This window comes from Mobula hypostoma, chromosome X2 (genome assembly GCF_963921235.1).
Source record: "Mobula hypostoma chromosome X2, sMobHyp1.1, whole genome shotgun sequence".
Taxonomy (NCBI): domain Eukaryota; kingdom Metazoa; phylum Chordata; class Chondrichthyes; order Myliobatiformes; family Myliobatidae; genus Mobula; species Mobula hypostoma.
The window spans coordinates 24,078,171-24,102,185 of record NC_086129.1 but is presented as its reverse complement, the minus strand read 5'-3'; the positions used below and the strand labels follow the sequence as shown (position 1 = coordinate 24,102,185).

At 42.0% G+C, this 24,015-nt stretch overlaps 1 protein-coding gene across 1 annotated transcript in view; it reads right to left on the bottom strand.

Annotated features, from left to right (window-relative positions):
- Positions 1-24,015, bottom strand: part of LOC134341007 (arginyl-tRNA--protein transferase 1-like) — a 99,899-nt gene that overhangs the window by 23,767 nt on the left and 52,117 nt on the right. Inside the window, exons 2-8 of the mRNA XM_063038697.1 lie at positions 23,366-23,429; positions 16,397-16,459; positions 14,441-14,544; positions 10,820-10,999; positions 9,492-9,817; positions 5,069-5,197; positions 870-902 (exon numbers count right to left, since the gene is read on the bottom strand). Coding sequence (XP_062894767.1) covers positions 870-902; positions 5,069-5,197; positions 9,492-9,817; positions 10,820-10,999; positions 14,441-14,544; positions 16,397-16,459; positions 23,366-23,429 — 899 coding nt within the window. The remainder of the gene's footprint in view (positions 1-869; positions 903-5,068; positions 5,198-9,491; positions 9,818-10,819; positions 11,000-14,440; positions 14,545-16,396; positions 16,460-23,365; positions 23,430-24,015) is intronic.

Below are 24,015 nucleotides of genomic sequence, written 5' to 3'. Positions count from 1 at the left end.
GAGAAGAAAGCTAATTGCTGGGAACTCAATGAGCTGAATTGATGGGTCTCAACCCAAATGTTGACTCAAGATTTGAGTCAAGACCCTTATCTGGGCTTGAATTCAATCTGAAACATTGACTGTCCATTTCCCTCCACACATACTGCTCGACCCGCTGAGTTCCTCCAGCAGTTTGTCTGTTTTTGCATAATATCTATGTCCAAGCAACCTTCTTAATAGTCATCTGTAACTCAGTGGTTACATTAGCAACTCCATGTCAAAGGGTTGTGATAGCAAGATCTACTGAACACACACAAGATAATGCTTGAATGCAGTGCTGAGAGAACTTTGTGTTATCAGGTGATTAGTCCAAGTTGGTGCTCCTATGCAGTACTAAGAGTGTGTCACACTGCCAGAGGTTCAGGGCAGACATGGAGTGCGGTCTACTCTCTCCGGGTGTTAAAGTCCCCCCCACCCACTATTTGGAAAAGGACCTCTCCCCCATTCCAACCTCACCCTCTGCCTTGACCAAAACTTATGATTTAAGAGTGTGATTTAGTCATTACTTCACTACCGTTTGTGTTAACTTGTTGTTCACAAAATGTTTATTGTTTTTTACATTGCACCAAAGGTTCCACTGATTTATTTCCAAAGTTCAGAGGTCTCAAATACTGTGATATGAATGCACCTCTCCATTCATTTGTTTCTATTTGTATATAAGGTAATTGGGAAGAACTGGGATTGCTCTCTTATATCCACAACTTATGACTGATCTGTTCTTATAAAATTCAAAACCAATATGAGAAAAATCATCCATCAGCAAACTAAGGGTCCTAAAGTAGCTATCCATTGCAGAAAAAAAAGCAGCATAACATACAGGTGTCACTTACCAGGAGCGGAGTACTGCAGAAAAACCTTCTGTACTGCAAGAAACAACACAACAGTCAGTCAGGCAGATCAGCACAGAGGGGCTTGCAGCATCTGCCTGCATTCCCTACAGCCATTGGATGAATGATGTTTTAGCAACAGACCCCTCCACCAGTGAATTAAGCTTAGAAACCAGTGTACCGAATTACTGGACATTGACCTCTATGCTCATGTCTGAAGCCCACATCCACATCTACTTGGGATCTCTTTGGTACTAATTCCTCACAGAAGTTCCCTTCATGTCTCTGTATGTAATATCTTAAGTGTTTGTGAACTCTCTGTTTATTGAAATGAGTAATGTCAGTGCAGGGCGATGTAATTTTGGACATTCAGTATCAATATTAATCACTTACAGGTCAGGGAGGCATGGGTTATTGTCGAGGTGTTGTTGTTGAAAAAGCAATGATGCCAACAGCATTTTATGGAGCAGTTAATGACTTCCTGCTCCTCAGTGTGAAACTGACATATTGATGGATTTGCATATTAGTAATCACCGAGGCTGTTAATGTGTTTGATTTAGATTGAATTCCAATGGTAGGAAGATTCCTGTTCATTGATAGCAACTCAGAGATTAGCCAAGGAACTTCTCAAGCTTTATTCAAAAGGAAACATTTTCTGGCTTCTAACTCTTTGCCTGACTAGTCATGAGAAATCCAGCTGCACTTATTGACTGTTTAAAATTATCGGCAAAATGTCTGCATTGTCTGAGTGTCTGCCATTCATAAACTGATATAATCTACAGTGATACTAACATAATATATCTCAATTTCTTCAAAGCGTTTGTTTACTGTATATGAGGTAATGATTAACCATTATCAATGGTATTTCAATTGATAACATTCTTGTCTAAATCAGATCTGCAGGTGGGTTCAAGACTAACTTGAGACTGAGAAGTACAAACATTAACTGTGGTAGTCGCTGAAACAGTACAGTACAGTACAGGAACAGGCCCTTTGGCCCATATTGTCTGAGCCGGACATGACACTAAATTAAATCAAATCTCTTTTGTCTGTACATAATCCATATCCCATCATATTTACGTGTCTATCTAACGGCTTCTTAAGTATCACAATTGTGTCTGTTTCCATCAATGCCTCTGGCAGCCTGTTCCAGGCACCTAACAATCTCTGCGTACAAATAAATACATAAATAAATAAGACTTGCCCTGCACATTTCTCTTCAAACCCCCGACCCTGCCTAACTTTAAATGTACTTCACATTTAAATTCTGATTTATAAGAATTTATAAACTTTTATCAGGTCTCTTTTATCCTCAGCATTTGATGCTCCAAAGACAACAACTCAACTTTGTCTAATCTCTCCTAGCTCATGTCCTCCAATCCAGCATCCTGCCAAACCCCTTGTGCACCCTTCTCCAAAGCCGCCATATCCGTCCCATAGTGGGACAACCAGAACTTCACATGACATTTCAAATGTGGCTTATCTAAAGTTTTTTGTGTGACTACAACATGACTTCCTGATTCATACCCATGAGGGCATGTCATATGCCTTCTTCACCACCATACTTGCATGGCCACATTCAGTGAACTACGGACTTGCACCTCTAGATCCCTTTGTTCATCAATGCTGCTAAGGGTCCTGCCATTAACTGTATAGTTTCCCCTTATACTAGACCCCTCCCCACTCACAGTAAAGCACCTCACGCTTGCTTGGAATAAACCTCATATGCCATTTCTCTGCCATACCTGCATGCAACGTTTGAGTACAGAGAGGAAATTAAGAACCTGGTGGCATGGTGCGAAGACAATAACCTATCCCTCAACATCAGCAAGACGAAGGAATTGGTTGTTGACTTCAGAAGGAGTAGCGGACTGCACCACCCAATTTACATCGGTGGTGCGCAAGTGGAACAGGTCAAAAGCTTTAAGTTCCTCGAGGTCAATATCACAAATGACCTGACTTGGTACAACCAAGCAGAGTTCACTGCCAAGAAGGCCCACCAGCGCCTTTACTTCCTGAGGAAACTAAAGAAATTTGGCCTGTCCCCTAAAACCCTCACTAATTTTCATAGATGCACCGTAGAAAGCATTCTTCTAGGGTGCATCACAACCTGGTATGGAAGTTGTCCTGTCCAAGACCGGAAGAAGCTGCAGAAGATCATGAACACAGCGCAGCACATCAAACAAACCAATCTTCCGTCAGTGGACTCACTTTACACCGCATGCTGTCAGAGCAGTGCTGCCAGGATAATCAAGGACACGACCCACCCAGCCAACACACTTTTCGTCCCTCTTCCATCCGGGAGAAGGCTCAGGAGCTTGAAGACTCGTACAGCCAGATCTGGGAACAGCTTCTTTCCAACTGTGATAAGACTGCTGAACGGATCCTGACCCGGATCTGGGCCATACCCTCCAAATATCCAGACCTGCCTCTCGTTTTTTTTTGCACTACCTTACTTTCCATTTTTCTATTTTCTATTTATGATTTATAATTTAAATTTTTAATATTTACTATCAATTTGTAATCCAGGGAGCGGGAAGCACAGAATTAAATATCACTGTGATGATTGTACATTCTAGTATCAATTGTTTGGCGACAATAAAGTATAAAATATAAAGTATATTCTACTCTATCCTATGGGAGCAATGGTGCAGTACTGAGAGGTACCATTTTCCAGGCAATGGGCTAAACAAAATAGAAATAAAAATGTTCTCGGCATTACTTTGAAAGTATATATGGGATTTATCTGGATAGTATTTACTGCTCAATCAGTATCACCTAAACATTGTGTGGTCACAAATTGTAGTATGAAGCAGTCATTTTACACAGAACAAGATTCCAGAAATGGCAATGCGTTAAGAACCACATCAAAGTTTAAAGATCTTTGAAAGTTCAAAGTTTCAAACTTTCTTTGAACAAAAAGAATAAGTTTCTTTGTACTTTGATACAGTCCTAACACATTGCCATTTCTGGAATCTTGTTCTGCGTAAAATGACTGTTTCATACCACAGTTTGTGAAGTATTCTGGGACATTCCAGGTGCGATATAAATGCAAGTTGTTGCACTTTTATCTTTACGAACTTATCTCTCCAAGTCCATTGTGTTTGACCTGGCAATGTGCAATCACAATAGATCTCCTGTGTTGATTATTTTGCTGAATTTAGAAGACTTTGAAAAGTATTATCCATTGATTATTAAATGATCTGAATGAAATTGAAATGATCAGACCGAGCTTTTGGCCACTAATAGTTTTTTTCATCGAAGCTGACAGAATCTACGAAGTAGCTGGAAATGGACTGATTGTTAGGTGTACTTTTTTCACCAGCAGGCTGGATTTTGGAGGGGAAAGAAAATCCCCTGTTATAGCACTCAATTGCTTAACAATTACAGGGACTTAGTTACTCTAATATTTATTGATCTCTCCTTGTCTAAAGAACTTGCTGATGGTACCAACACCCCCCAAGTATTGCTCTCATAAACCTTGCAGTCATCTACCCAATCTTTACTTTCCCTATACTTTAAATGGGTCTTGCTTTATTCTTCTAAATTTGATGTTCTGCTTTTCTGTACAACCTTGCACGATTGCTTCTCAGGGAAGTCCAAATCTTTTCAGTCTGCCCTCAGTCCCCAGCGTCAAGGGTCAAACTTCTGCCTTCATCTGAATATCAGAATGACCGCCTTGATTTTTGCTGACATTGGGGATATAATAATAATGGGCACAGTCCTCAAGTCATGAGGGAAAGATCATGTACAGTTTAAATTGGCATCACAGTTGGCACAGATATTGAAGCCAAAGGGCTTGTTCCTGTGCTGTGATGTTGTTCCATCTTCTATGAAGTGCCTGGAGGACAAAATGAGCGCGTCCTCCTCAACTCAGCACGCTGGTGGTCTCATTACTCTGCAGTACTGCACAGTGCTAACCAGTAATCTAGTTGGATCCCTCTCAACTTTGTTCTTGGTCACGTTAATACCACCAAATGGAATGTGTGAGATACTTATTTATTTTCTTCTCATGTCAGGCATCTCAGGAAACTGAGTGCACTTCACATGTGCATACTGATAGCAAGGAACCTCACCAATCAACGGATAAGGGAGGTTCCTCGGTATCAGATTCATCTCCACTATCACCCCCTACACCCACAACCAATGTAAGGCACAACCCCAACCATCCCACAGTGTCAATGAGTCAGCACAGTTGGTACCTCAGCCTCTGAGGCCATCAGCTCTGTGTCTTTGTGCACGTGCATCTGGTAGCGCTTGTAGACCTTGTATGATTCACCAAAGGTGGCCTGTAGTTCAGGGCTGGGTGGAGAAAGTCTCAGCAACTTCACCTGAGTGGAGAAGGAAGGAAAAACAAATATTAAGGGGAAATAAGCAAAATAAACCTGTTACTAAAAACAGAGAGTGCTCTGAATATGCAACAGATCAGGCAGCATCTGTAGAGGGGGAAACAGTTGATGTCTTAGATTGATAACACCTTCATCAGAACCACAAAAGTGAGAAAGCTAAGAATAGGGTGGGACAGGGGTGGGGAGAGCAAAGGGACCATCTGTGATAGGGTGGAGACCAAGGTTGGCTTGGTGAGTTAATTGCTTCTGATGCCATCAGAAAAGGTTGATGAACCATCGTTGATCCATCTGAGGAAGGTATAATGAGGGGAACAGAGATAAAAAGAAACGCTGAACTAGAATTATTGAGACAGAGCACAAAAGTAGCCCTGAAATAAATAATGTTACTACAGCACCAGTGACCCTGGCTCAATTCCACTGCTATACGTAAGGAGCTTGCATGTTCTCCTTGGGATTTCCTCTGGCTGCTCTATTTCCTTCCCTCATTCCAAAGCTGTGTGGGTTAGTAGATTAATTGGTCACATGGGTGTAAATAGATGGTGCAGGCTCATTGGCCAGAAGGACCTGTTCAGTGTTATAATGCTTAAAAAAAAAATAAAAACAATAAGATAATAAGATGGAATGCTGGAAATTACGATCAAGTCCAGCAACATCTGTGAGGGAAGAGAGAGACTGGGTTAAGGTTATCAGTGAGTGACATGACATAAAGGATTAGCCAGTGCTGATACTAACAGTATAGGCTGGATATCTGAAGTTGTTAAATTGAGTACTGTATTGTGTTCCAAAGGATGCAATATACCTGGAGTTGTTCCTTGAGCTTACTTGGGTCTTTGTTGTACAAGAGTACGTGGGTAAATGGAGAGTAAGGAGTGGGATGCAGAATTAAAATAACACAGACTTCACCCTTATGGACTCAGACTCATCAGATGTGATTAAAGAACACATTTACCATTTGCTAAAATAGCCCAGTCGGGAGAGTGTTAGACTGAAGATCTGATAGTCCCTGGTTCAATCCTGGGTTTTGGCATTGATACTTTTTACTTCAAATCTTGCTGTTTCCACGTGGGACTTAAAGGTTTTTTAGGGCGGCATGATAGTGTAGTGGTTACAGCTCCAGACACCCGGGTTCAGTTCTGCCACTGTCTGTAAGGAGTTTGCAGGTTCTCCCCATGACGGTGTGGGGTTTTCCTGCATGGTCGACTTAATTTTGAAAGGGTACGTCAGTTTAGGGGATATTTGCAGGATGGTTTGAGTGCTTACAAAGCACTCTCGTTACCCAGACATCTTTGCAACGTGGGAGGAAACCAGACCATGCTTACAAAGAACTGTATGATAGAAAAATGCACGAGGCTCAGCAGTCAAGCAAGCCTTCCACATCAGACACAGCAGACGACGGACCTCGACCTTCGACATCGAGGCGGGCAGACATAGAAGAAGATAAGCTGCCTGCTCTAATGGAAACAGACGACGAGCTGACACCCCAGTGTCCCACCACCCCAACCCCCAGGCTGCGGACAGATACCGATTCGTGGAGAATGCAGCAGTAGCCGGGCGACACAAAGCACATCTTTAAGAAAAAAGCCGAAATAAACATGCTAATTAATTAGGTGTCGCCCGACACGTAATTGTTGGCCCAGATCTGAGACGATGCAATCGGAAATCGGCACTGATCTGGGCCGACAATTATGTGCCGGGTGGCAGCTGATTAATTAGCTTGTTTATTTTGGATTTTTTCTTAAAGATGTGCTGTGTGCCTCCCGGCTACCGCTACATGCTTCACGGATTGGTATCGGTTTGCTGCCCGGAGGGTGGGGACCACTGCACCACCCAAACTCCGACGACGCAGTCTAACACACCATCATCAGTGTGCTCTGCGCTGTCCCAATTCCGGTAAGTGATACTACACTGTACATACATTATTTCTACTTTATATAGGCTGTGTATTTTTACGTGTTATTTGGTATGATTTGGCAGCTTCATAGCTTAAAGGTTACTGGAGAGCGCTTGCGCCGTGTTTTTGCTGACGGCGCTTGCGTGAGATTTTCGCTACGGAGAACAGCGCCGGCAATGATTGTGGAAAAGTATTTCTACTTTATATAGGCTGTGTATTTATCATATCATTCCTGCTTTTACTATATGTTACTGTTATTTTAGGTTTTATGTGTTATTTGGCATGATTTGGTAGGTTATTTTTGGGTCTGCGAACGCTCACAAATTTTTCCCATATAAATAAATGGTAATTGCTTCTTCGCTTTTTGACATTTCGGCTACGAACCATTTCATAGGAACGCTCTACCTTCGGATGGCGGGGGAAACCTGTATTGATAAACGAAGGATCAGGTTAAGATCGCATGGCATCTCTGTCCCACTCTGCAATGCCATTCCATCAAGACTGATCTGTAATTCAGTTCTCTTTACTGATCTTTGATGCATCTGATGGCAACACCCTCGAGTGCTGTCAGTGCCAACTTTCTATGTTCTCCCTTTGCGTGAGCTTCCTCCCACATCCCAAAGAATTGCTGGTCGGTTAATTGTAAATTATCCCTAATGTAGATTCGTGGCAAAAAGAATCAAATGGGAGTTGACGGACGTGTCTGCGGCAAAATAAGTTGCAGCTGCAGAGGTACAGGGAAACATGGAGCGTAAATGGGACAAATAGGATTGCTTGCATGGGATAGAGCATTGTTCCCGTGGGCCTACTGGACTCCTGGTGCAAGAAATCCTTTGATACCCTCACCATAAAAAAAAAGCAACTTCAGTATCAAAATTTCAATGTCCCTCCTCTCCCCCCCACCTTAAACTAACCAGAACAAAGCATGAATACGCAGCTTATTCCCTTTGCTTTTTACCACGCCCCATCCACGTGATTAACTATCATAATAAACGCCCAACACAGAATACAATGCAGATAGAAAACAGATGCATGACTCCTACAGTACTAGTTGGGAAGTCTAGGACTGAGGGACTGTGCCTAAAAATTAGAGCAAAACGTTTCAGAACCACGATACAAAGCAGTACTTTCAGGAAGTAGTACCAGCGTAGAAGTTACTACAAGTGGACAACAAATAGTGACGCAGCCAGTACAGTTGCCGCCCCACACTCAGCAATCCAATTCGGGCCTGGCTGCCATCCTGTCTGTGTGCAGTTTGCATGTTCTGCTTGTGATTGTGTGGGAATCCCCCGGATGCTCTGATTACTTCTCTCATTCCAAAGATGGTTGTTAGGTTAATTGGGTATTGTAAATTGCCCAGAGTGTAAGCAGATGACAGAAAAATTAAGGGTTGTTGATTGAAATGTGACAAAGAATAAATTATAGGGAAAAAAGTCGGAGAATAGAACAGATAGGATGCTTTGGAGAGCTGGAGAGATTTGACAAGCTGAATAGGCTCTAACTTTGCTGTAAGTAAACATATTATAAGACATAGGAGCAGAATTAAGCCAATCAGCCTCTCGAGTCTGCTCTGCTATTCGATGAGACATGGCAATTAACGCTAGGTCAAATGTTGATGTTAAATCTGTTGAAAATAGATTTTTGTTAAACAGTGTACCAGAAGATTGAGAGGAAGAGACAGGTTTGTGATTAGGACACAGACCAGCAACAATTCTTGAATTAGTTCAAAGGACCACAAAGATCCCTACTGATCTCCTGATAACGCCAAACAGATTAAGATTATTTGTCCGATTGGAGTTAGTTGTTTTAAATATTTCAGACAGCAACAGCCTCACTCAGGAGAAACAGAGAATGCCAGACACATTGATTGTGATTTTTTGTTTATGAAAGCAATACTTCTGGTAGTTTTTCTTTTACTATTGCTTCCCCTTCTCAGTACATGCTTCACATCCAGAACCTTACTGAGCAACACACAAAAGATGAGGAATGCTATGCAGTTAACATTATGGGTTAATGTGTGTGTATAACTGTGTATAATTACAATCTGTTTTCGATGATAATTAGGGGACCACATCTCTGCTTGCTCTGGAACAACTACTCATCCCACCTCTCCCTTTTACTTATCATTTTTAATTTGGTCGCAGTAGAACAATTGCACAGACACAAGGAGCATTTTCCTCCTTTATACTGTGCCACTTTAACATACTGACACACAACCCTACAGCACAGAAAAAGGCCCTTCAGCCCATCTAGTCCCTGTCGAACTGTTATTCTGCCTGGTCCCTCGAATAACACAAGCTTAAAGTCTTCACTGTGATACTCTTTATCAACAATGAATTAATGGGTTGTTCCTCGATGAATGAGATTTGGCAAACAGATTCTTACCTCCAGCTGATGCTGCGCTGTGGCTGGCGTGCTCTCCTCTAAAAGCTCTTCTAGTGATCTAGTACGACTGGGTGCAGACGTGGAATGGAGTGGATGTGAGATGGGAGATGGGTGCACTGCACTCATGGAGATTTGTGACAAGGATGGCTGAGGACCTTGTGAAGGAGCTGGTTCCTGACCTGGTACCTTGTGCTCCGTCAATCCCACCAGTTCAGACTCCGCAGGTTCCAGCTCCGCTTGCTGGCCCCTCTCGGGGCTCTTCAGCAGCTCTCTCCGACTCTCCTTGGTCTTGCGGCAGGTGTGGATGTGTGAAGTCGTATCTTCAACTAGGGAAGAGAAATGGCCTTGGTCAAGTAGCTTTATAAACCACATTACAACACAGATCCATGTTATGATTACACGTGGCCCATAAGCCACCCTACACTCGCAGGGCAAGCCATCTGAGCCAGATACTTTCCTCTGTTTTTTGTAGATTTCAAATATTCTCTCCTCCCTTGCAGTGGATTGAGCTGAAGAACAGTTTCTTGGGCACCGACAACACTCACTGAAAGTTTATCCTTCATTTTAAGGTCAAACTTATTAAGCTCTGGATCATCAGCACAAAACCCAGTCTGACCCACAACACATCAACATTCCCTAATGCAGGTCACCAGATCAATAATCGTGACTTTGAGGACAATAGTCAGAGTCAAATTTATTGTCATGTGCATGAGTACGTGCACAAATGCAATGAAAAACTTACTTGCAGCAGCATCAGGTAGATAACATTAGAGACACAACATTCACAGGAAAAGCATAAATTAAATATAAGTTATACAGGAAAGAACAAAATTAGAGCAAATAAAGAAGTCCATTGTAGAGCAAAGTTCTCATAGTGTTGCTGTACTGAGGTAGTGATTATGAACAACCCTGGCTGATGTACCCTTCAACAATTAGAGGCACAGAGGCCATTTTACTGTGTCACCTGAGATTGGCTAAATCAGAAATCAAACTCTTGTCAGGCTAAATTGACGTGGCCCTCCCCTACCTTCCTAAATGAGCAAAGCTAACTTCTCATTACCCTTTGAATTATTTTTGTACCTGTTCACTAGTTTGCTTTGACTCTGTACTTGGAACCCAGATCCCTTGCTTGTCTGCAGTTTCCAACCTTGTGCCCATTTACAGTATGTTCTGGCCTACCATTCTTGATTAGGTCAATAATGAACCCCATCTAGCACGGTTTAGCCCATTGAACTGATCAATGACATTCTTCAGCCTTCTGCTCCCTTTAACCATGCCAACATCAATTCTTGGTTCACTTCATTGTGTGGATGACTGAAAGAACTCACCAGACCACGTCTGGCTGCTGTTCATACTCCGCTGGTCAGATACATGGTTCACCTCTGACCAGTCTTCATCAGACCTCTCAGGGAATGTCCAGGGTGTCTGCCCAGTGGTCAGCTTAACCTGCCCAGGTCCCGGCGATGGTTCCTCTTTATGGCACGTGGTGTCCTCTTCAGGGCTAAGTCCTTCAGAATGAAATAAACCACACTGAAATAACAGACACAAGATCACATTCAAGGGTGACTGGAAGATCCTGACCCCCATCCCACCTGCCGGTCAGTACAGCAAAAATTCCAACAGTGTCAGAAATGAACGACCATTACAAGGGATATCCGCAGTTAAAACTATCAGAGATGGATTTTGCCATTTTGCCAGCATAGAATGGGTGCGAGTAGCCAATCACTCATCAATTTTTACTCCTTTTGAAAAAGACATTAATGATGTTTCCTTTTATCCCCACTTAAACAAATTTAATCCTTTTTAAATAACATCATAAATGTTTGCCCAATGACTTTGAACCAGCTGAATAAACTTTGTGATTAAATTAAGTTTTAGTGGGAAAACTAATAACTATTTAGAGCTGCTGCTGATTGATGCTGGCCTCCTTGATGGATGACTGACCACGCCACTGAGGGAAGGCAATACAGAGCTACATATATAAAGGGTCAATGTTGGAACACTACTTTCTTCAGAGGCTAATGAAATTTGGCCTGCCCCCACTTCTCCTTACCTATTTTTATCCATGCTCCATTAAAAGTATACTATGTGCTTGGTACAGTAACTGCTCTGCCCATGACTGCACAAAACCGCACAGAGTTGTGGACATAGCTCAGCACATCATGAAAACCAGCCTCCCCTCTATAGACTCTGTCGATACTTCTCACTCTCTGAGTAAAGCAGCCAGCATAAATAAAGATCCTACACTCCCCAGATATTCTCTCTTGTCCCCTCTCCTATCGGGCAGAAAATACAAAAGCCTGTATGACCAGGCCCAAGAACATCTTCTACCCTGCTGTTATAAGACTACTAAACAGTTCCCTGGTACGATAAGTTGGATTCTTGACTTCACAATCTACCTCATTATGACCTGGCTCGTTATTGTCTGCCTGTACTGCCATTTCCCTGTAGCCATTACACTTTATTTTGCATTCTGGTATTGTTTTACCTTATTCTAGCTCAATGCACTGTGTATGAACTATATGAAGAGTATGCAAGACAAGCTTTTCACTATATATTGGTGCATGAGACAAAAGTAAACCAATTCCAATCCCATATGTGGTGAACGTTTTCCACTCACCCTTGGACTAGGAGGAAGTTGTAATTAACTTGGTCACCAGTCCAATTGCCGTGTATTAACTGTTAAAGGAATGTGTGAAGATTTACATATCTATGCTGTTGAATGGGCTTTGAACACTCTTGGCATATCTATAAGAGCAGATGTTTGGCTAGGATACGACACCATGATGGTGAACACAATCATCTCACTCTTTGAAATATGTAGCATTGGCTGGGAGGGTGGGAGAGGTATGGGAGCACATGTGCATCTGGCAAATTGTGCCATGGACTGGGTCAGTTCTTTCAACGGGGGGGGGCAGGGGGAGACAAAAAGAGATATTTCAAGAAGATACCTTGCCACTGTTTGAACTTAAAATGTACTCTTGTCCTCTCCACAATCACAGTTAAGTACATCTCAGTGATTCGCTGAGCAGTTTCTGTGAAGCAAAATTCTCATAAGTTTCTATCACCTTCCAAGTGAATTACAATCTTGTTATAGATTAGTGGCTTGTGTGCCTCAATGTGTGAGAGCTATGCTGGCTGGAGTCAGGGCTTTATGCTTTGACTCTTGGTAGGATCACCCATGCCAAACAGTCAAAGGGTAGAGGGCAGACTAAGAGTGGTCCACCAGTCCTCCAGGTTCGGGGGTTCAGCTCAGGGCTAACAACCCTGACTGGAAAAACAAAATTTTTATGGAAAAAGCAACGAAGAATCTTTCTACATCTGAGTGCGACGGCATTCCTGAGTCTCCACCTGGAACTAGCATGGCTGACAGTAGTGAAAACTGAGAGGAAGCTACTGACAGGATGAAGGAAGCCACGAACACTGCCAGAGATGGAGGACCTTCATTGCTGCCCTAAATGTCAGCGGCGTAATGGGCCGTAAGAAGAATTTCTGTCACCAAATAACGTGAGTAACAAATACCCTTTACTCTCCTTGTGATTTAGGTCTTGGTCATGTGCTCACAACTCGTTAAACCTCTGAGAGTTGTTAAACTTTTACCCACAATGCAGAAGTGAAAGAGTGATGCACTGTAAGCAATGCCAACTTTTGGATAAAACCAATCTGGCCCACCTGCACGGGTGCGTAAAGGTCCCACGGCATTATTATTAAGAGAGTGCTCAAGTCTTCAGCCACTTCCTGCCAATACTTATCACTCAATCAAAATCACTTAGACCACTGATCTGTCATGATCACATTCGTATTTGTGGGATCTTATTATGTGTAAATTAACCGCTACATTACCCCTATTATTGCAACAACTATATTTCAAAGGTACTTTATTTGCTGGAGAAAGCTTTAGGATCATAAATCATGCAATATGAAGGCAATTTTTTCTTTTCGAAACACATTTAGCATCAAAGAACAAACAGACTGGCAGTTAAAAGGTGATTTTTACACATTATGAGTTCCACCGACAGTAAATGACAAAGGACACCTTTACCTATTGATTTGCATTGTTAGCTGAATTTTGTGTGCTTACTTGGGCATCAGCAGAGCTCTCCGCTCCTTTAGGTTTATTGCCAAGGGATGAACTGCTATCACATGAATGAACAACTGTTCCCCTACTCTTCCTGAAGTCGGTACACCTGGCAATGTAACTCTCAGTTCTACCCTGATGACTGCTAGATTGTCCACAATGAGGTTGGAATGGGGCTGGAACCCAGGATCTCCTGACTCAGAACTGAGAGTGACCCTAGTAAGCCAAAGCTGACACAACATGATTTCCTGCAAGTTCATAGCATTATGTCCAAAAAAATATCCTGGATGCCATCTTGAAAGGAAATAAAATCATTTATTTCAGATATGGAATTAACATAGATAGATTCTTCATGTTCTCTGCCCTTCCTGATAGTAACACACTAAAAGCTGGAGGAATTCAACAGGTCAGGCAGCTCCTACAGAGTGAAATGAAGAATTGACATTTCAGATCAAGACCCTTCATCAAGACAGAGGGAAATAGCCAACATAAAAGTATGAGGGGAAGAGCTGGTTGCTGTTATAGGCAGATGAGACAGGGAGAGTGGGAATGATGCAAGAAGCTGAGGTTCTGAAATAGGAGGACATCTCGGATGTCCTAGATTGGAAAGCCACGACACAAGAACAGATGGGGTGGACATGGAGAAACTGACAAAAGGGGATTGATGTTCTTACTTCCTTGAAGGGACTTAAGCCAAAGTTTTCACTGTTCATTTCCCTCCACAGGTGCAGTCTGGCCTGCTGAGTTCCTCTAGCACTTCGGTTGCTATTCCAAGATTTCTAACATTTGCAGTCTCTCGTGTCTCCCCTCTGACAGATCATCCATTTTTCTTCAGCTAACATAATGCTGCAGTCACTGCTTTTATACTCACCAGCAGTTTCTTTCACAATAGCATCAACTCGTGTTAAATGTTTCCGCATCTTCTTCAGAACTCGACGCTGTGATCTGGATATCCGGAAGTCCAAGACATGGCACCTAAGACAGCAGTAAAGGGAAAAATCCTTTCAGTGATGGAACATATACTGAGACTTCCTCAGACATTTCTCTGAGAAATGAGTCTCGGGGTTTATATGGTGACATATAAGTACCTTAATAATAGATTTACTTTGCACTTTGGGCGTCCAGAAGACAGAGTGACATCTGATTTATAACACAGAAAAAGGCCATTTGCTCCATGCTTGCCTCTTCCAGGCTTCTTCAACTCAACCATAACACATCATCCTAGTTCTTCCTCCCTCACAATTACATCTATGCTATTAGCTGTGCGCCTTCTGGTAACATTTTCCAAATTCTCATTCTTAGCACTCTCGGACGAAGAGGTTTCTCTTGGATCAGTAGCTTGTTAGGGATCCTACTATTGTACTCCATGCACTAATGGGATTGCATCTTTCTCAAATTCAATTGTGACTTTAAATAAATTATAAATTTTAAAGTACCCCTAGGCACATTTCACCTTTCCTAATAGTAATGATTGTGTTGGTTGGCTCCCCCCCGGTTGCTCTGTCAAATCCAGTCTGATAATCCTCTCCATTTTTAAGCAGTTTTCTCTCTTTACCTCTGACCATATAGAAGTCAGAATTGTGGTACATTCTTAAATCGCTTGCACATTTAATTGGACCATCAACATTACTGATAGCCTAATAACTTCCTTACTGTCAACCACACAGCCAATTTTGTATCATCAGCAAATGGCTTTAATGACTAACTCATTAACGTATACAAGAAGCAAGAGATTGCATACTGAGCAACACACACAAAAAGCTGGGTAAACTTAGTAATATCTATGGCGGGGAACAAACATTCAACAGGAAGCTCCAATGTTCAGGAAATGTAGGAGATGTGGGTGAAGGCACTTTCAATGGAGGTGGACTGGAAACATCATTGTGCCTGTCACCTCCCTTTGGTTGCCCCTCTCCTTCCCTTTCTTGCATGGTTCACTGTCCTCCTTCCTAGCTTGTACTCCTTCCTCACCCCTCACAGCTTCTTATTGCGGCTTCCACCCTCTTCCTTTCTAGTCCCGATGAAGGGACTTGGCTGAAAACGATGACTCTTTATTCCCCTCCAGAAGTGCTGCATGACTTGAAGAGTTCCTCCAGCATTTTGTGTGTGTTGCTCAAGAGTTCCAGAATCTGAGGAATCTCTTGTGTTTATGATTGAGTACTGAGCTCTGTGAAACACTGCTGGTAACAGCCTTTCACTCACTAACCATCAACTTTCCTTCCTGATATGAAGTTCTTGAAGAGCCATGACTACCAGGATTATGGACCTACTGCTGTGGATTGGGTAGCTCCTTTCCAACGAGCTAAGTGGTCTCCTTTTCATAAATTTTCTATAATTTTGAGATTCCTAAAAATAGTAATTCCTCCTCAAAAGTTAATCCCATAATCCTAGAAATCAATCTAGTGAACCTTCTTTGCACTTTTTGGCAATCCTTCCATAGCTAAGGAAAGCAAACTGTACACAATATATCTGGTGTGATCTCACCAAAGATGGTCAAATGTAAGGATCTCTTTGACATAAAGACCAATGAACCAAACACAGAGGGGAGTTTACCATCCACTCTACTAATGCTTTATTTACTCTGAAAAGTGCTTGAAGGCAGTTGTTAGGGAGTCAACCTCCTGTGTTAACTCACTCTGTACCTACGTTTAATATTGTCTCTTACCTAGATGAACTTCTGAATAAGCTACTAAATGAAACTCATGCAAAATGACTTTGCTTCAATGTCAAATTACTTTCAATTTAATGAGTTAGTAAATGTACACACATGAGAAAAGCACTCAACAGTGAAGATCAAAATCATATATCAGATAAGTGCTGTGCTTACCTCATTGTGTAGGTGGGGCAGCAAGTGATGGGCATAGCAGCTTTGTACAGATACTTCCCGCTCCTGGAGCAAACAAAGAATTGGAGTTAATTAACTGGTCATTGACAAGCTAGCAAAATATTCTCAGTTATATTACGTATAAATTACTTCAGTTCCATGACTAGATGGTTGCATTGAAATTTTATTATAAGTTCATTCTTTTTTACGCTCTGTGGCCACTTTATTAGGTACCTTGTACCTAATAAAGTGGCCTGAGTGTACGTTCATGGTTTTCTGCTGCAGTAGCCCATCCACTTCAAGGTTCGACATGTTGTGCATTCAGAGATGTGCTTCTGCACACCACTGTTGTAACGCGTGGTTATTTGAATTACAGTCACCTTCCTGTCAGCCTGAACCAGCCTGGTCATTCTCCTCTGACCTCTCTCATTAACAAAGTGTTTTCACCCACAGAACTACAGCTCACTGGATGTTTGATTTTTTTTTTGTTTTTCGCACCGTTATCTGTAAACTGTGGAGATGGTTGTGAGTGAAAATGTATTTATTTATTTTATTTTATTTAGCAATACAGCATGGAGCAGACCCTTCTGGCCCTTTGAACCACAGTAACCCCCAACAAACCAGATTAACTCTAACCTAGTCACAGGACAATTTACAATGACCAATTAACCTACCCGCTATGTCTTTGGACTGTGGAAGGAAACCAGAGCACCTGGGGAAACCATGGGGAGGACATACAGACCCCTGACAGAATGGTGTTAGAATTCCGAAACGCCCTGAGCTGTAATAGCATCGAGCTAACCACTACGCTATTGTGGCACCCTTAGGAATAATCGTAGCACCCTCAAAATCCCATGAAATACTCAAACCACTCCATCTGGCACCAACAATGATTCCAAGCTCAAAGTCACTTAGATCACATTTCTTCCCCATTCTGATGTTTGGTCTAACAACAACTAAACCTCTTGACCATGTCTGCATGCTTTTATGGATTGAGTTGCTGCCACAGGATTGGCTCATTATATATTTGCATTAACGAGCAGGTGTACCTAATTAAGTGGCCACTGAGTATACAGTAAATAGTATTGTTAGTGAGACTACAATTTATGTCCCATTATCTTGAGGAGGTGGTATAAGGTTGAGTTTTTGTCCTGCTTTCAGAAGGCTTATAGAAATTTTAACAAACATCCCTCTTTCTCCATGTTGGATGGCCATCACTTTCTATCAGCAATGGCCAAATCACATGGTGAGAGATCCAAGATTACACCCCAAAGTGATTGCTCCGCTCTTAGTGCCCGATGACACAAGCACTTGCTTCATTTTCCATCTGAACAAGGTTTGACAGTGTCTGCAATGTGACATCTTGATGTGGCTCAGTCTGCAGTGATCTTTGCAACGGTGGTTAAAAGTGATAGTTCCTCAATGTGATGAACAACTATGTGTTTACTCCCAGCAGTCATGTTGCTCCAAGCGCCTCACCTTCAATTTGGGCATAAACCTCTTGGCCTGCATCTATACAGAGCTGTAGGATTCTAACAACCTCTTCAGGGTTTCCTCAAGTCATTAATTAACAGAATGTTTGTGCTTGTATAGATTGCATTGAGGTAATAACAGGCTAGGACACGGGTTCCCAATCTGGGGTTCACAGACCCCTCGGTTAATGGTAGGGGTCCATGGCATAAAAAAAAGGTTGGGTACCCCTGGTCTAAGGGGAGCTTCTAATACCTGGAGACCGGATAACTAACAGGACTGATTGCAGCTGATTTGAGCTTCTCTATTCTATTCTCTGTTATTCATATGGGGGTCAATAAGTTCAGTGAGGCTGTGATGTGCAGTCAGCTGGAGAGCGCAGGGGTTTGAAGGGTCAGTGATCAGAGAGGCTGCTCTGGGTTTAGTATGACTGAGCATCTTACTGGGGTAGTTGAGAATCAGAATCAGAATCAGCTTTATTATCTCTGCCACAAGTTATGAAATGTGTTGTTTTGCAGCAGTGCAAGGCATAAAAAGTTACTGTAAGTTATTATCAATAAATAAATAAATAAATAAATAGTGTGAAAGAGGAATGGCAAGATAGTTTTCATGGATCATTCTGAAATCTAATGGCAGATGTGAAGAAGCTGTTCCGAAAACACTGAGTTTGGGTCGTCAGGCTCCCGCACCTCCTTCCTGATTTAATGAGAAGAGGGCGTGTTCCAGACAGTGAGGGTCTTTTGTGATGGATGCTGCATTCTTAAGGCATCGCCTTTAGAAGACGCCCTCGATGGTGGGGAGGGCTGTGCTTATGATGGAGCTGGCTGAGTCGACTCTTTCAATTCAACCACATTAGGAGATACCTATAGCTCAAATCAACTAAAACTAGCAACTGAGTTTTTACATCAGGCCAAAAACTTCACCGTGAAACTCCTTTCCTAAAGTTATAAATTTCATTTTGTCTGAATGAATTCTCAAACTTTTCATCTGATGCCAGAAAAGGCTATTGGGCATTACATTGCCACTCTGAGGATTTTAGCAATACAGAACCATCCTGACATAGCCTTGAGGAGCAGATTAGTGTGGGGTAAACGATGAGAGAATACAGGCAAAGTCCTTCAATCCATCGTCTCATTTTGAGAGCACGGTGAGAATTGCAGTTTAAGAGAAATGCTGAGAAACCTGAAGGAGTATCTGGACAATAATTGCTGGTATGGATATATTGCAGGAACAGTAATAGTGATGACAGCCATGTCTTTGCCATTGAGATCTGAACATAGGAACCTGAATGACGGGAAAACAGTGGACTGAAAAAGAGGAGAGGCCCTGTCACCAACACCAGAGAATCCACACATCTGAGGAAGGAATCTGAATGTGGCTGTCCATGGTTTGTCCAGCAATGAGGAAACTCCTACTGACTACGCCAGAGAGATGCTCTTCAAATTGTATGAGCTCGTGATGGTTTTGGGGAGAGTTTGTAGAATGCATTCACCTCACAGGTAACCTGGTAAAAAACTCCAGTAAGTTTATATCTGCCATTAAAATAACTAGCCAAGACATTGTAACTGGTGTGGATACAGCTTAGTGATAAGATGAGGCACTGACAAGTATTTCAGACAACTCCAACAAACAATATGTGGATAATTATTGTCCTGACACTCCTTCATGTTTCTCAGCATTTCTCTAAAACATATGCTGTCCAGCTCAGTTAGTTATTGATAGCATTGCGCCTGTCACTTTGTAGCACAGCTCAACTGTCATACACTTGCTCTGGAAAAGTGTTCCAAACACTGATACAGATGAGGTGTGCTACAGCCGAAGTAACAGGAGCAGAGCTAGTATAATTGTAGCTGTGTCTGCAATGCTCCGTTGTAGATACGGACTGGCGATAAGTTGAGTGTTCATAAACTGGGGGGAGCAGTTGAATACCATGTATATAAGTAGAGTAGAGTTTGTTGCAAGTACAGTGGGCAATATGTCATCATGCACAGTAAATAGGGGAACACACTGCAAGTGCGTTACCTGTGCACAATGTCTAAAATTGTTATTGTACATATAAATTCTTGCAAATGTAACCAAAGTCCATAGATTGATATTTTGGATATGACTGCAATTAACTGGAGTCAATTCATGACTGTACCCGAGCTTCCAATGTATGTATATTGATCTGTTTGCATAGCATTGCTCACTGCTTTATGTTTGAATAGGAAGTAGTGTGCTTAGCTGCTCAGGAGTATAACATAAAGGGAATCGGTGCCTCCGTAAGACTGTGACATGCTGCTGTGACCTATTACATTTAATGTGCTTGCTGCTAAGTAGAGTCCAACTTCCACAAATAAAGATAAAGGCTGTTTGCTGGAAGCTATACACTCAGAGGCCACTTTAGGTACCTCCTGTACCTAATAAAGTCCCTAATAAATGAGTGAATGTTCATGGACTTTGCTGCTGTACCACCCATCCACTTCAACACTTCGAGGTTCATTCAGAGATGCTCTTCTGCACACCTCTGTTGTAGTGCATGTCAATTTGAGTTACTGTTGCCTTCCTGGCAACTTGAACCAGTCTGGCCATTTTCCTCTGACCCCTCTCATTAACAAGGCATTTTTACTCACAGAGCTTCTGCTCACTAGATGATTTTTGTTTCTCGCACCATTCTCTGTGAACTTTAGAGCCTGTTGTGTGTGAAAGTCCCAGGAGATCAGCAGTTTCTGAGATGCTCAAACCATCCTGTCTGGCACCATTCTTTGTCAAAGTCACTCAGATCACATTTCTTCCCCATTCTGAACAACTGAACCTCTTGACCATGTCTGCATGCTTTTATGCATTAAGTTGCTGCCACATAATTGGCTGATTAGAAATTTGTATTAATGAGGTGTACAGGTGTATCGAATAAATTGGCCACTGAGTGTACAATAGTGCATCCACATTAAGTCCCATTTTGAAATTCTGAGCAAGATTCTTGGTGATGGAAGTTGAAGAAGGAATAGGTCTGGATTTTGCAGTGAGAAGCAATCTACTTGCTTCCACCACTGATCCTCAAACAGGTTAAAAAATTACTCATTCGCATCCTACAGAGGGAACTTGCTAGAACATGTCAGCCAGACGTCTGGCTTAGTTCGGTTGTTGTTCAGACCAAATGTCAGAATGATGAAGAAATTCGATGTAAGTTACTTTGACTGTGGAATGATTGTTGGTGCCAGGCGGGGTGGTTTGAGTATCTCAGAAACTGCTGATCTCCTAGCATTTTCATCATGTGGTGGGGAACTTGCATCCCTGTAATTCCTCCCCTTGGTGAGGTTAATGAGAACAATATGTCACAATATTGAATGCATCTAAGCATTCCCTTCTTCAGAAATATTGCAATTTCAAATTCATAAATAATTAGTCAAAAACCAGGCTGTGAGACTTCTGAACACACTACTACCACCCAATACACATTACACTGGACAACAAAGATTTTGCTTCCTGAATTCTATTGGGTGTATCAAATGGATTTTGGACTGCTGATCATGAAAATCACCATGAAATTTCCCGATCGCACACCATTTTTTTGAAATTGCCTATATTTATTATTTCAATTCATAATTCAAGTCAATTAAAACATTGCCCACAATGTAAGCTGAAAAGTTTTCTATCTTGCCCAGAGGTGTCCAGGCATGCTGAGGCAGGGTGGATGCTGCATGGCAGGGCAGGTTTTAGTAAGGCTATTAAAGCATCATGCCTTGCGTTTACATGTATTATTGCATTCTATGCATTGCATTTACATGTATATCGGTTTGCGATCACATTAATGTGCATGCTTCGCGCGCGTAGCATATTGTGCGTACTCATTATAATAAATAAATTGCATTTTCAGGAGTATTTGTGACAGCAAAATGTCTTGCCAATGCTGCAACAGCTGCGGCACTTTCTGTTATATTTGTGGGCGAGCATACGCTTAAATCGCAAAGACGGAGCACGACTCTCTTACTAAGAAAGCCTAGGAGCTCTACTTAGGGTGTAAAATTAGTGACCAAGATAAAGCCTGGGCTCCTCACATCTGATGCACAACATGCGCAGCCGATCTTAGAGCTTTACTCAGAGGTTCTCAGAAGTCAATGCCGTTCACTGCCCCAATGATATGGTGGGAGCAGAAGGATCATGAGACAGACTGCTACTTCTGTCTGACCAGTGTGTCTGGTTTCTCTGCTAAAAAGAAATCCTATGAGTACCCCAATCTCCCTTCAGCCATGAGATCTGTGTCGCATGATGATAGTCTTCCAGTACCAAAGCCACCAGAGACATGGAGTCTAGAGAAGACAGGCAAAGATGCCATGATGCACGAGTCAGGAATGGAAAACAACACTGTTACTGATACAGATTTTATCCTTTGCGTCGAGTGAGCCTCATCTGATAACTCAATCTGAATTCAATGACCCGGTCAGAGACTTGGGTTTGTCAAAGGCAAAGACAAAATTACTGAGTTCAAGACCGCAAGGATGGGATCTGCTGTCACCAGGCACAAAAATTTCTGTGCAGGATTTCGATATTTGAGACAGGTATTTCTCAGAATAACTGATGCAAAGAATAAGGAAGGTATTTTATTGGTCCACAAATCAAACAGGTCATCAATAACAGGCAATTCGAAGAACCTGTGCAGCTGGTTGACAATGCTTCAAGCATACAAAACCATGAAGTGCAACATGTCACTAAAGAATCATTTCCTGCATTCCCATTTAGACTTCCTCCCTGCAAATCTTGGCCTTGTCAGTGACAAGCATGGTGAAAGGTTTCACCAGGACATTGCAGTTATGGAGAAACAGCATCGGGGCAACTGGAGTCCATCAATGCAGGCTGATTATTGTTGGACATTTAAGCAAGAAGCCTCAGACACTGAGTACAAATGAACATTTTTAGCTTAGTTGAACTTTTGCAATTAAACACATTATATTAAAACAGTTAATTTCTTGTTTCTCCAAATTCTTACTTGATATAAGTAGTCTGCAATTATATTTGTGTTCAGCTTAAAGCAGTCTATCATAAACAAAAAAAATTCTGAGGAAGCAACACTTCCAAAAAAATTTGCTGTCCAGTGTTATTGATGCCAGTGTTGTATATTTAACTATATGTCGTACATGCACTTTATGGCAACTTGCCCATCTGCAGAATAGTTTTTATTATCTTTTAATATTATTGTGAGACTATTATTTTATGCGCTATATATACTGTATTTTGCACCTTGGTTTCTGAGGAACGTTGTTTCATTTAGCTCTACACTTGTGTAAGTTTGAATGACAATCAACTTAAACTTGAAGTTGAACTTGAACTTACACCCTCTCCACTAATTGTAGCTTCCAACCAGGACCAGCTAACTCAGCACAGAGCTGAAATTAAACTCCAGATCTCTGTATGTTAACAAAGCAGTAGCTGAATTCACAGACAGTTATTTACTCTCCCTCAGGTTCTCCACAGATATTTTACTGCAAGTGCTCAGGGTTTCTACTCAATGTTACCAGCACTCACCTGACCCAGCCTTTGTTCAGCAGCAGCTGGTAATCGTGGACTGACAGCTTGTGAGCCATGAGACCTGCAGGACAAAGAATGGAAACTTAGTAAAAGGCACTCCTCCCACTGCAGGCCAGCCTGGGATGTGTTCACTAGACAGAACAGTGAACCCATGTACACTGCCATCACTCAAGACCACTGCAATACATACACTGTAGATCAATGGGTGGGTCACTCTTTACTATGATGAAGATTATGGGTTCAACTCCTACCAGGGGAAAGCCCAGAATCAAGGCTACATTTTTACTACAATTCCAAGGAATTGTTATATTGTTAACACGAATGTCTGTGTGTGATTTTAAAATGAGGTCCTACCTGGCCTCACAGGTGAAGGTCAAATAGCCTTTTGAAAAAAGAAGGATTCTCTGTTTTGCCTTGTACTGGGTAATTATTTTGCCTTATACTGTATTCATTCAAGGGCTAAGCCAGCATTTAATTGCCCGTCCAACAATTGCCCTTGAGAAGGTAGAACGAGCTTCCTTCTTGAACCTCTGCAGAGCTTCAGGTGTGGATATACCAACAATGCTGTTAGGGAGGGAACTCCAGAATTGTGACCCAGCAACAGTGAAGGGACAGTGATATATTTCTAAGCCGGGCTGGTGTTTGGC